At 44.5% G+C, this 16,050-nt stretch overlaps 1 protein-coding gene across 1 annotated transcript; it reads left to right on the forward strand.

The window, feature by feature from the left end:
* Positions 1-1,986: 1,986 nt before the first annotated feature.
* CUNH15orf61 (chromosome unknown C15orf61 homolog) lies at positions 1,987-6,343 on the forward strand. Its single transcript, XM_040969718.1, has 2 exons — positions 1,987-2,347; positions 6,130-6,343. Exons 1-2 carry the CDS (start codon positions 1,987-1,989, stop codon positions 6,255-6,257), a joined length of 489 nt encoding a protein of 162 aa, XP_040825652.1. The 3' UTR covers positions 6,258-6,343.
* The last annotated feature ends 9,707 nt before the right edge of the window (positions 6,344-16,050 follow it).

Here is a 16,050-nt window from a genome sequence, read left to right on the forward strand (position 1 = left end):
CTCTGGTATACTTTGCAAAAGGTCTCATATATATATAAAATTCCTTTTTTAAATTTTATTTATTTATTTTTAAGACTTACTTATTTTTATTGGAAAGGCAGATATACAGAAAGGAGGAGAGACAGAGAGGAAGATTTTCTGTCCAATGGTTCACTTCCCAAGTGACCACAACGGCCGGAGTTGCACCGATCCAAAGCAAGGAGCCAGGAACTTCTTCTAGGTCTCCCACATGGGTTCAAGGTCCCAAGGCTTTGGGCCATCCTTGACTGCTCTCCCAGACCACAAGCAGGAAGCTGGTTGGGAAGCGGGGCATCAGGATTAGAACCGGTGCCCATATGGGAACCCGACGTGTGCAAGGCAAGGACTTTAGCCATTAGGCTACCACGCCAGGCCCTCCAATATTTCCCCCACTCCCCCTAAGATTTATTTATCTGTATTGGAAAAGCAGATTTACAGAGAGAAGAGACAAAGATCTTCCATCTGCTGGTTCACGCTTCAAATGGCCACACTGGCCAAAGCTGAGCCAATCCGAAGCCAGGAGCCAGGAGCTTCTTCTGGGTCTCCCATGAAGGTGCAGGGTCTCAAGGCTTTGGGCTGTCCTCCACTGTCCTCCCAGGCCACAAGCAGGGAGCTGGACAGGCATTGGAGCAGTCAGAGCACAAACTAGTGCCCATATCTGATGCCAGCATTTGGAAGTGAAGGATTAGCCAGCTGAGCCATGGTGCTGGGCCCTAAAACTTCTTTTCTTTTCTTTTCTTTTCTTTTCTTTTCTTTTCTTTTCTTTTCTTTTCTTTTCTTTTCTTTTCTTTTCTTTTCTTTTCTTTTCTTTTTTTTAGGTTGATTTGTTTGAAAACATATTGTTTTTTTTGGGGGGGGTCACCATGCAAAGTTCTTCAGTATTAGGAGATGGGCCATGCTAGAGCCAAAAGCCATCTGGGTCTTCCATTTAGTTGCAGGGACCCAAATACTTCGGGGCAGCAGGAAGTCGTACTGGAAGCAGAGGAGTCGAGAACCAAAACCAGCCACTGTGGTATGGGATGCGAGGAAAAATCAGCCTGCTGCACCAAATGCCCCACCCTACATTTAACACAAGCTCCAATACTCTGGGCAAATCTAACCACATCACACCTCCACTTAAAATCTTAAAAAAAAAAAAAAAAAACCACACACACACACACACTTTAAGGTGTAGCAGGCTGAGCCTCTGCCTATGATATTGATATCTCATTTGGGTGCCAGTTCGTGTCCTGGCTGCTCCACTTTTGCTCCCTGCTGTGGCCTGGCGAAGCAGTGGAAGATGGCCCAAAGCCTTGGGCCCTGGCACCCACATGGAAGACTTGGAGGAAGCTCCAGGCTGCTGACCTGGCCACGCGCTAGAAAGGGCAACCATTCTGGGAGTGAACCAACCAATGGAGTATTCTGTTTTCCCCTCTCTGTCACTCTGCCTTTCCAACAAATATGTTCCAAGGAAATGCTTCAGCAAGCAGGTGTCTACCTAAGCCACTGCCTCAAGCAGCTGCAACGTTGGAGGAAAGGTCCTGTTGAAGCCATAGAGGCTGAGGAGGAAGAAGGTTGTTAACTAAAACGGCTCCAGGTCTGGGATTCAGAGCAACATGGGAGCATTTTTCTAAAACACATTTTTTGTTTTGAACTATCTGCGACTTGGTAAAACAGCATCCTCACAACGCATATTTTCTCCTTTTAACTTCCTCTTCTTAGACCACTCTCGCGTTGTCCACACCGGAGCCCACGGTCAGGCGGGCATTCGTTGCACCACCGACTGGTATGTATGGGGCAGGCGGCGCGGGCGGCACCCTCCGCCGAGGGGCGCCAGCCTGCTGCTGTGCACGCTCCCCGCGGCCTCCAGCGCGCTGCCGCCCATCGCGCGTCCCCGGCGCTCGCCGCGAGCGCGCTCTCCGCCCGCGCCCCCGAGCCGCGCGCCTCCGCGGGCACGAGCGCGGCCCTGCTCGGCGCGGCGGGGTGGCCATGGAGGCCCTGCGGCGGGCCCACGAGGCCGCTCTGCGCCTGCTGCTGCTGCCCCGGCGACCGAGCGGCCCGGGGGCTGCGGGCGTCGCCTCCCACCCCAAGCCCCGCGCGTCCGAGGTGCTGACGCAGCACCTGCTGCAGCGGCGCCTGCCGCACTGGACCTCCTTCTGCGTGCCCTACAGCGCTGTCCACAACGACCAGTTCGGCCTCTCGCACTTCAACTGGCCGGTGCAAGGCGCCAACTACCACGTCCTGCGCACCGGCTGCTTCCCCTTCATCAAGTATCACTGCTCCAAGGCCCCCTGGCAGGACCTGGCCGGCCAGAATCGCTTCTTCACGGCGCTCAAGGTCATTAACCTCGGTGAGTGGGGCCGGTCGCCCCCAGTCCTCCACATTTGGCGCAGGCCCCTCCCAGCGCACCCCGGAAGGCCTGGCCTTTGGGGGCGCGGGGACGCAGGGCTGCTCAGGCGATCTGAGCCTCTGCGCTCCCGAGCTTGCTGCTGCAGGAAGTCCAGCTGGCCACGGCCACGGTCACGGTCACGGCCGAGGCCTGCGCTGCGGGAGGGGCTGTGTCCAACCGCTCTTCTGCCCCATGAGGACCCCCTCTTTGGCCAGTACCAAGAGGGGTGCGCGGAGACATCCCCGGCACCCTCCCCGCACTGCCTCAGGGGCTCCCAGTTTAGAAATATCTTTTTGCAAGGAGTGTGGGCCGGGGGCGGGAGAGGGACGTGTTTGGGTTAATGAAACTCCAACTTTTAAAGATTGTTTTCTTTGTATGGAATCCCAGGGTGCCAGGCCTAAGACAGTGCTACCAGACTTAGCTTCCTTAGTATTTCCTGGAAATAGTCTAATTCTTACAGAGTTATTTCTTTCTGGTTTTAGTGGTGGACGAAAGGCCTGTGCCTGCAATAGGAGCAGGGGGAAATATCAGTTTTTAATCTGTTAACAGATGACTTTTTAAAAAGACCTCAAAAATCTCCAAGAATTCAAAAAAATCTAGACGGGGCAGATGAACCACGTGCTCCTCCAGTTTGTCAAGACCAGGACCCCACCCACCTGTCCTCTTAAGTTGGTGTAGGGTGTGTGTGTTTTGCTTAGGGTAAGTCACAGATGCAGGGTCTGCACAGTGAGGAGCAGGTGCTGTGTTTACTTCACCCCCCGAGATTGCTAGGAAGTTAAAAGGTGAGGTGACTCCGAATCGTTTAGGAAGGCTGGACTGATGACCAGATTGGAGAGTGAAGCCCAGCGGGTACCAGATCCGAGGAAATCATTCTTGGCAGATGTAAAGAAAATTGGGTATACCGGGGGAACAGGATGCCTTCTTTAAAAAGACAACAAACAAACAAACAAAAGATTGTCGAGTTTTAAAGCGTTTTGTGGAAGATAACCTTCATTTTGAGGGGCTTCTCCGTTTAGATATGGATATTAATTTTTTTTTCCTTTAAATTCCCTACATAAAAGCAAAACCTTTTGAAAAACGAAACGGCAATTTTTGTAGGTTTTTGTCTTTTAGCGTAAAAGACTGATCTAATAGTCTTTTGGAAATTGAGAAAATCCTGCTTACATGGAAATAAAGAATTTGAAAAAAAAAAAAGAGAGAAACTTTTTTGCTCTCTCACGCTTTCCTACACATCGGCCTACCCTGTTCACATGAAATTTTCTCTGGGATCTTTTTGAAGAAGGATGTTTTCTCCAGTTCGCTGATGTTTGTGTTTTGTTTTTGCCAGAGGTAGGAAATGTGAATCAGAGAGTGGGGTCCTCCTGCTCTGTGTAGGGTAGTGGCCCCTCCGGACCATCAAATGCTTGCGCTATTTAATATGAACGCTCAGGATTTTTATTCCTCTTCTCCTCCCAATTAGTCATTAGCGGAGTCACTCACTTTCCCATTTTGTAAATAATGAAGATCTCCCGGCCCCCCTGGTTCCCGCTCCCCCGCCCTCCGTTCTGGGGAAACTGACATTTTACTGATGGGTTTGTCAGCCTGGGTGTCCTGCTGGGAAGTAGATTGAGATTTAAGAAAAGCAACTTACCATTGGAATGAATGGGTAATTGGAGACTTACTACTAAGTTCTAATTTTTTCTAAGTGCTTAATTTGACAGTGGTTTACCTACTGTTCAGCTGACTCAAAATGAATTATTAGGCCCAGAATTGATTTTCAAGTTCATTTTGATGTTATGATAAGCTTCATGTCATTTGGGGAAAAGAAAAATGCTCATTTTTCATGAACCGTTACAAACAGGAAAGCATGTATGTAACAGATTGAGACTCTTTTTCTTTTTTCTTTACTGTATAAATTATGTAGGTGGCTAATTTTCGAAAGACCAAATTGCTGATTGATTATGATTCTGAGTTTTCTCTTAATAAGAGCTAATTTAGTTATTAGTAAACTAGCAGGTTTTGATCGGGCCTCCATTTTAACTGAAAAAAAAATTTATTAGTGTTTTAACTGTGAAGAAACTATTAAATATTAAAGACACAAAATTCCGCATGCCACCAACCATTTTTTAGAGACTTATCGACTTGCATGCCATCTTTTATGTATTTTACTCTCAGTATAGTTAGAAAATCAAGAATTGCTCCTAGAGCCTGTTTTTTATTCCACAAGCCACTGGTGCTCAGCTCTTAGAGCTGTGACGTTGTGTGTAAAATGTTTCTGTTTAAATATCTTCCCTCTCACTTCTGCCTCTCTGATTCAGGTTCTTTGTTTCCCCACCACGGTGGATAAATGATGGATTTATAAATTGTTGTATTCATCTGTTTTTCCTTGGAACTTTTTGGTAGCATTTCCTTAAGACGTTGGAGAAACCCTTTGGAGCATTCTCAGAGCAGAGGGGCCAGTGCTGTCGATTCCACTGGCGGCTCAGGGAATCCTGTGTTAAGGACATACTGTGACCCAGCATATTCCTCAAAATAGGAGCTGACGACCTAAAGGGCATTTCCCCCCTCTGTTATTCCTGTGCGCACTGCCAACCAGCAGCGCGTCCCCTGATGAGTGTCTGGGGCATCACAGTGGCCGGAATGCAGCTCCAAGTGGTCCGACACAATGCTACACTCACAATCTTACACTCAGCAGATTCTTGCAGAAAAGCAAGGGAAAAAAAAAAAATGTAGCGAGTGAAGGTTGCTGCCCCTGTTCCCTAGAAGGAAGGTGATTTTCCAGTTGTACAGCTGGTCTTTTAAACTGCACCTTCCATCCATAGCCTGTATAGAGCAATACAATTAAGATTTGTCGGAGTCTACACTGTTTGTTATCGATTCATGTGCCTGAGGTTTTTATACATGTGTGGATAACATGTTAACAGCCATTGAATTTCAAAGAGGTGCCTTCACAAAGCTAGGGATTGTGAAAGTTTGTTTGGTGTCAAACACAAGTATCAGTGTGTGGGAGTACAAAATCCCCACCCCAGGAGGCAGTGTGTGTCCAGTTTCCAGTAGCCTCCAGTCTCTAGTAAAACCCTAAAATCTCATCAGTGGAAAAATCCCGCAAGAGAGGTGTGTGTTGGAGGCGGCTACAGCCCCCCTTCCTAGTAGGCTGCGAAGAGGTTGTTTTCAGATGCTTTGTAAAAATCTTGGAGTGTTTGCTTCTCACGCCTGTTGGGCTATAATGCCTTCCCCGGAGTCGGATTTTGCCTTAGTTTTTAGAGACAGCTGTGTGGCCCAGTTTCTTTAAAGTTGTACAAAAATTGCTTTAGCCGCTCATGTTAATATTGAGGTTGAAGACCAGCAGAGTTGGCCTTGTTAATTTCAGCTCCTGACTAATAACCAAGAGTATGTGCAAGTACATGAATGAATATTCTTCTCCATTCGCTTGTTTGCAAAATATACATATATATTTATATATATAATTTATTTATATAATTGCTTCTGTAAGTATCTGCAGGTAATGAATCAGGGAAGGACTTTGAATTGAATTTCTCATCAGCCTTATCCATCGTTTCCGACTAACATCTAGGCTCCCAGACTCGCCGCCCTGTTGATCATGCTCAGGTGTATTTGAGCTCTCAGGTCAGCTTAGAGCCTCATCAGGGCAGATTTTGGCACTCTGTGTGCAGGAGCTGCAGAGCGGCTGTGGTTGGGAACACAACAGGTGCCCGAGCAGTGAGTCTCACTGTTGGTAAAGAACCCGTGCATTTGTTTTTCAGGTATTCCAACGTTGTTGTACGGACTTGGCTCCTGGCTCTTTGCCAGAGTCACGGAGACTGTGTACACGAGTCACGGACCCATAACAGTCTATTTTCTGAATAAAGAAGACGAAGGTGCCATGTATTGAAAATTGTGCACTGCAGGCCATAAATTCCTGGATCTTTTCTTGTGTGTATATATGAAATATTTATTTTTGATGCCTTCAAAATAAAACTTTTACAAACGTCTTTCTCCTGCTGCATTGTCTGGTTCCTGGTAGACAAGTCACTGCTCTGCAGAGTCGTGCGTTTCGAGGCTGTGTTATGCACGGATGTACTCTGGTTAGCTAATGGGAAGTACTGACATGTGAAGCACCTTGGCAGGTTTGTTTCTGTTGTTTATTTTGTTTTGTTTTTCGCGGGAAGTAGGTTAAACCACAGGTGAGAAATGATTATGATGTATGTAGTTAGATCTTGTAGTTAGGTATTAATAGTTTAAATCAACTCCAAAGAGCAAATTACAGATGCCCGGATTGAGATGAGGGGGCATTCTTTTACATAATGCAGGAGAAACAAATGGCAGATCCTCGGGCCTGTGATGAAGAGAATGCAAGGTGGGTGAAATTGATGAGGCTCTAATTGCAGTGTGAAATCTAAACTAATCTGCTGCCAGCCTGATCCATGAAAATGTTCAAAAGCCCTTGGCCCCTTCTGGAGGTGACATGGAGGGATATGGGTTAAATGTGGGGACTTCTGTTGGAAGACTGTGGCACCACAGTACTTTTTAAAAAATGTCATCCCCAACTGTGGCTAACTTAAGTTAGCAGCAAGGTGATTGAAGCTAACACTCACGAAAAAGGTAAAACAGCGTCCTGCTGGAGCAGTGAGACCAGCCGAGCTCTTCTCAGAGGGCCCAGAAAAAATAAATTTGGTAATTGTTTCTAAAGGCAATTAACTGAAATGCGACACAGCCATAGACATTGGCCATGGGGAGTGGGCTGAAATTTTAGAGACCCGATGGCACTTTTGCATTAGAATTTTATTAAGTTAATTGCATTTTTGAAAGCCGAGTCATTAAAAAAAATTTATCCTTGGGGGTAGTCACAAATACCCGTACGAATGGGAAATTCCAGAAATTTGGAGTAATTTAGGGAGAACTAAGTATTACTGTTTAATTTCTAAACCAATGGGTGTTTAAGATTTATGATGTCCTCCATAATTACAAACATACATTATATATCATTTTATGTTAATGTGTTGCTGCTTTTCGGCAACGTTTATGCATTTTCCTAGCAAAGCCATTTTGTAAAAGCGCAAGCCTCACCAACTTTTGGCTGTTTTCTTCTGGAGAGTGGGTAGGGAAAGTGAGCGGAAGTGATGGAGGTGAGAGCGACAGAGTAACCAAGTTGTGCGAAGCGGGCTGGTTCCAGGGAGACATTTTAACACTGCCAACCGAGAGGGAACCGTTCTTCCAGTATGCACAGTGTGAACCTGTCTAAAAGCAGTTCTAAATAACACTTTAATCAAACAAGTACTTATGCCAATATATTTAGACTGAAGGAATATCCTGGACATTAGTTAAATGAATGGCTCCCACAAAGGAGATAGTGTTCCATTAAGCTTCATTAATAATAAAAGTGACTTATTAGCATTTTTGCAAAGAAGGCTAGAAAAGATTTCCGCTGCATTTGGGCAAAGTTAAATAACTACAGCTCATAAGTTTGATGTCAGATATTGCTGCCCGTCTTGTCAATACTTGCTGTTGAGGCTCTAGCCCCAACACAAGGCTGCTAAAATGGCTTTTAATTACCAGACTACAAATAGAGCTTTTTCAGTAGAACAGCGCCTCTTTTCGCACTTGCCTGTTTGATTTCTGATAATGTGTCCTGCTGACTCTGCTCCCCTGTTTTTCAATAGTCACAGTCGCTGTGACTTGTCCATACGGTGATGGGTGGGTCTCCTTGGAGAACATCTTTGACGAACTACCTGATCGATCCCTGCAATTCTCTGCTGCTCGCAGCATTAAATAGCGCCCTGAGTTCTTGTCTGGTTTGCTCACCGTGTAACAATTAAGCAAATGTAATATTTTCTTGTATTACATGAAAATCAATAGACCCCTTGCTCCCAGGGACTTGATCATGGTGAAGGATGAACTCTGTGCTGGCTAAGGGTATAGTTGAAAAATGAAAATCTCATCATAGGATCTAAAGTCGTGGAGTGGATCTTTTAGTTTGAAGATGGCTTCCCACTGGACAGGAATGCTTCACACATTTTCCTTTATTCATTTTTAGGATCTATGTTAATTGGAAAAGCAGATTTACACAGAGAAAGACAGCAATATCTTCCATCCCCTGGTTCACTCTCCAAATGGCCACGACAGCTAGAGCTGAGCTGGCCCAAAGCCAGGAGCTTCTTCCAGGTCTCCCATACAGGTGCAGGATCGCAAGGGTTTGGGCCATCTTCTGCTTTCCCAGGCCATAAACAAGGAGCTGGATGGGCAGTGGAGCAGCCGGGACTAGAACTGGCACCCATAGGGGATGCTGGCACTTACAGGTAGAGGATTAGCCAGTTGATCCATCACACCAGTCCCACATCTTTTCCTTTTCAAGTTACATAGTCACATAGTTCATGGAGAAAGCATCACAGCCCAAAAGGGATAGAGAGTAAAGGAGGGAGCTGAGAGGTTCAACCTATCTTTAGTATAAGTGCTCTCTTCCTTTTTGGCCTGAGACCAATAACTCTACCCCTGTGTGTCTAGGTTTTTCCATCTGTAACCCAAGAACAAAACAAGAGACATCTCCACTTAAAAATGTATCACAAACATGTTTGTGAGCCCACGCCCGCATTGCTTCTATTTCAGCAAAAGCTGTTTCTGCCATCCACATTTTTTCTGTTTCAGATGTTCATCATTCAAAGATTTCCTTCATCCAAGGGTTTCAAAAGCCAGGCAAGAGGAAAGCACCTATGGCAGGTGTCCTGGCGGCTGAATCTGTGCACATGTCTTCCCAGCCGCTGGTGACAGGTGCAGCTCAGGGGTGTCTGCCATGCTGGGGATGACACATTTTCTTCTTTAACGTAACCACCAATTTAACTTTTCTGGTTATACTTCTTTAATGGTGTATGATCTTGAAAATAACGCAGGAAAGACTTTTAAAAATGCAGATGGCCTATAGCGAACAACCTCACATCTCTTCTGTTGTGATTTCTGTACAGACCGATGAGGGAGCATTAGCAGAAATTTGTAGGTAAAACTCTTAGTCCTTGTGTAGGTTGTGAAGCACAGAAAAGAAGGAATAAAACAACTGGGAGCATTACAGACGATGCTCATATTAAAACCCCTCATTTGTCACCATTGATGTCCTAGCCTATCGAATAGGACAAAATGGTAGCTTTTCTCATCACACCAATTTAGTCATTAATTTGATGTTTTGCTCATTGTTGACTGAAGTAAAAATTGAAACATTTGACATTATTTGCTTTTCAATGTATATTTTATTATGTGCCATTTTTATGTTCACCCATAATTACAAAGCACAGAAAGTCTCTTCATTTCTGCATAAAATATATTTGAACTGTACTGAAGAATGAGTGATGTGTTTACATGCGCAGCCTGATATTAAAGGCAAGGATCTTGGTTTCACTGGGCTTCAAAGTGAACGCAGATAACAGAAACCTTATCCTAAAGCTGGGAGATCAGGTAGCCACTTTTTTTCAGCACTTACCCTTCAGACAGCAATGGCGTTCGGGAGCCTCTGAAGCTAAACAAGTCCTTACCATTACAGCTCACCTGGGTCAACAGTCTAGGGTATCGGAGTTAAACTGTGTTACTGTAAATTAATGGAAAATGTAACTGCACTTCGCTGAAAGATCAATGTCCAATAAAAGCTGCACAATCAAATCTTGTTGCAATGATTGAGGTCTTTAATTGCCTTTCAAAGATAAGGTGGTAATCAACAGAGCTTTAACCGATCTTCTTTACCAGTTCAATTACATGCTAATGACTAGTGCCAAGTCAGAATCTTTAACTACTTATACTTATTAAATCGTATGTTAGTGATGAAAAATTACTTAAGCTACGCAATCAATAGAACACAAATCTCCCTGAGCTGACTATACCTGACTTATATGCCATTTTATGTGCTTGACAAATGTTTCACAAGAGCTTTCCTGACAAGCAACGTTCTTAGTGACCACAATTCAGAGTATTTTTTAAATATAAATTTTAAGGTCAGGTGTTGAATTATTTCAATTTTGAGAAATGCAGCTAAAGCAGTTTTCATTAACACACTTGGCCAACAGAATTCTATCCTAATTGAGGGTGCTCGCACAACTGGGATAAGATAAATCTGGTTTTTATTTTGTTTCATTTTGTCAGTAAGTATATTTCTAAAAGTTCAGTTAGCTTTTAGTAAAGAAGCTGTGATCTCATATAGAGACTATAAAAGTATGTTAATTTGGGAAAAGATAAAAGTAAATGACAAAATATAGACAAATTCGATAGACCTCATCAAAATTAAAACCTATGCCTCAAGGATGTTAGAAAAATGAAAGGACAAACCACAGACTGTGAAGATATTTGCAATTGATATATCTGATAAGGGATTTATATCCAAAATAAATAAAGAACTGTGGTTGGTGCTGTGGTATAGCACGTAAGGCCGCCTGTGGTGCCAGGATTCCATATGAGCCCTGGTTTGAGTCCTGATTGCTCCACTTCTAATCCAACTCCCTGCTGATGTGCTTGGGAAAGAAGTAGAGTATGGCCCAAGTGCTTGGCTTCCTGCACTTGTGTGAAAGACTTGAAAGAAGCTCCTGACTCTCGGCTTCAGATCAGCCCCATGGCTAAATGGGGGGCAGGCGTGTGAACCGAAGGATGGAAGCTCTTTATCTCTCTCTCTCTAACTCTTGCAAATAAAGAAATGTTATGTATAAAAAGAACTCAAAATAACCCTATTGGAAAGGATTTGAACAGTTCTCCAAGAAAATGTATAAATGGCTAATAAAGGTGGACGGGGAACCCACACACGTACTTGGGTCCTGAGGGTTGGGGGCAGGGTAGGACCCCAAGCTGGCATGCTGACATGGTTTGGTGATGGACCCAGCTTGGGGATTTGTGCACATGCTTCGATTTCGGGCAGGTTGGCTGGTAGGGTCCCAAGCACGTGCCTGGGTCCTAAATGGGCAGGTGGAAAGGGAGGGTCCCAGGCCAGCATGTGTGCCAGAGAACCAGGTCTGGGGACCTGTACTTGCACTTAGGTCCCAGGTAGGCAGGTATAGCTCAGGGCCAGCATACTACCATGCCAGAACCCATGTGCTCACAGGTACAAGGGCTCTGGAGTACTCAGGGGAGGGGGTATTGAATGTGAGGGAGGGAAGGCCACTGAGCAAGTACGTTGCAGGTGAGGAATGACTTCTGGAGGACTTCCACCAGCCAGGCCACTGTACCTGCAGGTAAACAAGAGGGGCTGCCACCAAGCAGTTTCAAGAAAGAAAACTGGAGGATGTTTCTGGCTCAGACCAATGCACTTGCTCACATGAAGATCTGAACTGGGTTATCTAGCATTGACTACTGCCCAGCAGTGCACGTGAAAGCTAGGATTAGGGGCCTGCTAGGGCTTGATCACAGTACCCACCAGTGAATGTCAGAACAGGGGTCACCATTAGGCTAGGTCATGACATTAACCAGCATGCCAGAGAACTGGGTCTGGGGCAGAGCCTGTGGAGAATGTGTAGGCTCATGCCTGTGGGACTGCAATACCTGCTAGTTCACTCAAGGGTTGGGGATGGTGACAGGCCAAACCAGGCATGACCATGGAACTCATCAACAGTCATGGGGACTGGGGTTGGAAACAGACCAGGCTGGTCCAGGCTGTAGCATAAGAATTGGGTGTGGAGCAGCCCAGGTTGCAATATCCACCAGCACACACACAGGCTGAGTCTGGGGGAGCAGATATGCTAGACTACCACTCACTGGCATGTGTGAGATCTGGGTCTAGAAGTGGGTCTGCTGGGAGACTTGGGGACCTCCCCTAGTGGGCCATAGCTCACGAGATTGCTCGCAAGAGCCATAGTGGGTATGCAACAGGCTGGGCTAGCTCTCAGCACCCACAGAATCACATGGCAGCTGGGTCTAGGGGTGGACTAGGGGGAGCCAGGCTATAACACCCAACAGTCAGAGTTGGGATGGATGTGGGTCAGTCAGGCAAGGCTGTTGTACTTGCCAGGACAGGAAGTAGGCCAAGTCAGCCTATGCCAAAACCCCACAAGTGTGCTTAAGATCTGTGACTGGGGGCTGACCTGATAGAGGACTTTAGGGAACTCCTCTGTCAGGATGCAGTCCCTGCAGGTGAATGCAAGAACTGAGATTGGGAGCAGCCCAGACCCAGCCAGGGAATAGTACCTCCTGGTACACATGAATCAGGTGTAGGGGTGGGCCACATTGGGTCAAGAATCCACCAGTATGCACAAGATCTGCCACTGGGAGATAGCCTGATAGATTAAGCACTTTGGTCCCTGCCTCCCATTGTTGGGAGAGTCACATGAAGTTCCTGGCCCCTGACCTTGGCCTGGCTCAGCTCTGGCTGACGTTTGGGGAGTGAGCCAATGAACAGAAGATACCTGTGTCTCTGCCCATTTCATATAAAAATTAAAATCAGTAAAAGGAGGAGGAATGAAGTTCTGACACATGATACAGCATCGACAAAGCTGGAGAACTTTGTGTGTGGTGAAAGAGCCAGTTAGAAAGCCTCATTGTGTATCATTCCTTTTCTATGAAAGGTCCAGAATAGGCAGATCGTTGAGACAAAGCCAGTCAGTGGTTTGCAAAGGCTGGACAGAAACAGGGGATGACTGTTGTCAGACATGCGATTTCTTTGGAAGAACATACAACTTTTTAAACTGTGGCAGTGGCTATATAATTCTGGGACTCTATACAGACCACCAAGTTGTGCACTTTTACGTGGGACAATTGTGTGGAATGTTAATTCTGTCCCCATAAATCTGCTCAGCGTTAGTCAAAGAGGGGAGAAGAGAATGCACAAGTCATGTTTAATGGGTATGTAGTTGGAGTTTTGGAAGATGGAAAGTGTCCCTTCAGCTGGTTGGTGCTGATGGCTACACAATAATGTGAGCATGCTTCCTATCCCTGAACTTCACACCGAAGAATGGTAAAGATGACCCATGTCAGCTGTGTTTCACCATAGAGAAAAATGTTTTCAAACATCAGCAGAGGAGTCTGTTACTGGACCTGAGGCACGCTTCCTACAGAAAATAAGTGAGTTTGGTAAAAGATTACAGGTAAAAATAAAGCATGTTACCGTAATGTCATTTTATATGTTGCAGTCTTGGAGTTTAAAAGATTTTTAATTATGAAGCCTAGTATTAATTAAGTCAATGAAATCTCATTTGGGATCATTATTAGTAGCAGTAAGAGAGGGATCTACGTGGCTTGAGATTATTTAAGATAAGACCCAAGTCAAGCATGAAAAGCGCTGGTAAAGGAAAGTACCCGCCCTTAGATCCTAGTTGTTGGATAAAGGATATCCGTTACTATTGCGAGAGGTTTTATATTGTATTGCTTATAGCTATTTTAGTTGCACTTATATCATTTTAAATACAGTTTATGAACATAGTACTACTCCATTATATTATTAATTTATCTTCAGGGATATTTATCGTATCAATTTAAAAGCTGTAAGACTTCTCGAAAAAGTAGCTTCCAACACCAGGATTTTGATAAACAAACGCCTTCCGTGCTTAAAAGCCAATCATAGGGAGTGTACTTCTTAAAGATCTGAAGGTGTTTTTTTTTTAATGGTTGTTGATAAGAATTATGAATCTTATAAACTCAGTATTTTTTAGTTAACCTAAATACATAAATCTGTTTGGATCCATCTTATGAAAAGAGATATGTCATTAGATAGATGATCATCATATGCTTTGGTGATTCATGGGCCTTGTTACATACATGCTTTGTAATGTATGAATTATTTAGCAAGAAAAATCACAATAATTTTGTTGTTACTCAAAAATTTATGGGTTGGCAGAAACAATTATGCAGGCCCCGGAGCTGGTATGTTAAGGTAACATCATTAACACTACGTAGCATGATTTTTTTTTTTCAAGTAGTGATCTGACATCACCTTTACTGTTTCTGCTAGAACATGTCAGTAATTTTGTAACAATCTGTCTGTCGGCAGAAAGTTGAATTTATTAACCACAAGGTGATTCATTTTACTCTATTTTAACACTACTACATAATTTAAAATCAGACCTAAAAAGTTATCTACCCAAACCCTAAAGGGAAAAAAATACACAAAATAAAAATGAATCCTCCAGTAAATAGATATAAATGTAAAAGTCCATGTAATGAAAGTGGGGGAAAAAATATAGGATGTGTTAAGAATGGAATGAACATAATTCATGAGAATAGGAGATCATTCTGTAATCTTTTTCACACATTGTATTAAGGTCCGGCCCTGTGATGAAGAGCAAATTTCTATTTCCTCTCTCTCTATATATATTTTTAAGATTTATTTATCTAGGCCTGGTGCTATGGCTCCATGCCTGAATACTTGCCTTGCATGTGCTGGGATCCCCTTTGGGTGCCAGTTTGTATCCTGGCTGTTCCACTTCCCATCCAGCTCCCTGCTTGTGGCCTGGGAAAGCAGTAGAGGACAGCCCAAAGCCTTGGGACCCTGCACTAGCACGAGAGAAGAGATAAGCCCACAGTGACTTGCAGGAATATCAGCCTGCTCCACCTAATGGAAAGTGTATTCTGCAGAAAAATTCAACCCAGTGGCCACGGAAGTAAATGAGCTCATCATTACAGGTATTGGAACTCCTGGGGCCTGGCACTCAGCGACAGGCAAGGGTATTTGGAAACCCCAGGGCCTGGCATGCAGTGACGGGCTATAGACACCGGCAGGGAGGTTGTTTCTGCACCTGTGTGAGTGCTGGGGTCATTCTTGCTGTTCCCTACTCCTGCTGAAATGGAAGAGAGAAAACTTTCCTGTCTCATTTCTGGGAATTTGCATTCGGTTTCATCCATGACTTTTCACATGCTTTCTTTACTTTAAATTTAGGGATGTTGAATAAGATGAGAAAAATGTTTCATCATTTTGTTGCTATAGCCTCAGTCAAATTCATGTATGTCTTTACATTTTTAGTTGTTTGAGGGTCAGAGAAAAATCTATCCCATGTGCTGGTTCACTCCCTAGAGATTTGCAATGGGCAAGGGGCTGGGTCAGGGACAGAGCTGAAGCTGAGAGCCAGGAACTAGGGATGCAATTCAGGTTCCCCACATGAGCTTCAAGAATCCAATTATTTGACCGTCATCACTCTCTCCCAGGCCCTGTGTTAGTGGGAAGTGGGAGTCAGGAGCGAGAGTTGGATATTGATCTTGAATACTCTGGTGTGGAATGCAGGCATCTTAATAAGTATCTTTACCACTAGTTAATCTCTAGCTCCTAAACTAAAGTTTCTAGGACATTACTAATGATATGTAGAAACGCAGCTTACTAAAAAACAACAGCAACAAAACAAGCAAACAAACAAAACTCTCAAGGCCAGTGCCAGTGTGGTGGCTCAACAGGGTAATCTTTAGCCTGCAGCATAGGTGTCTCCTATGGGTACGGGCTTGTGTCCCAGCTGTTCCACTTCTGATCCCGCTCTGTGCTAATGGCATGGAGAATGACCCTAAACTTTGAGTTCCTGTGCCCATGTGGCAGAACCAGAAGAAGCTCCTGGCTCCTGGCTTTGGATCAGCTCAGCTCTGGCCATTTCAGCCATTTGGGGAGTGAGCCAGAGGATGGAGGATATCTCTCTCTGTATAAATCTGCCTTTCAAATAAAAATAAATATATTTTTAGAAAAATAGCTTTTAGAATAATTTTAGACTTACAGAAAAGTTACAAGGTATACAGAGGTCTAGTTTATCCTCACT

This window comes from Ochotona curzoniae, unplaced genomic scaffold (genome assembly GCF_017591425.1).
Source record: "Ochotona curzoniae isolate NIBS_2020 unplaced genomic scaffold, NIBS_Ocur_1.0 scaffold_4701, whole genome shotgun sequence".
Classification (NCBI taxonomy): Eukaryota; Metazoa; Chordata; class Mammalia; order Lagomorpha; family Ochotonidae; genus Ochotona; species Ochotona curzoniae.

What these genes read in the sequence shown, in the direction of transcription:
- CUNH15orf61 (XM_040969718.1), top strand. Translation starts at nt 1,987, where the DNA reads ATGGAGGCCCTGCGGCGGGCCCACGAGGCCGCTCTGCGCCTGCTGCTG. An exon ending in GCTCAAGGTCATTAACCTCG is followed by an intron (nt 2,348 to 6,129) that starts GTGAGTGGGGCC and finishes TTTGTTTTTCAG; the next exon opens with GTATTCCAACGTTGTTGTAC.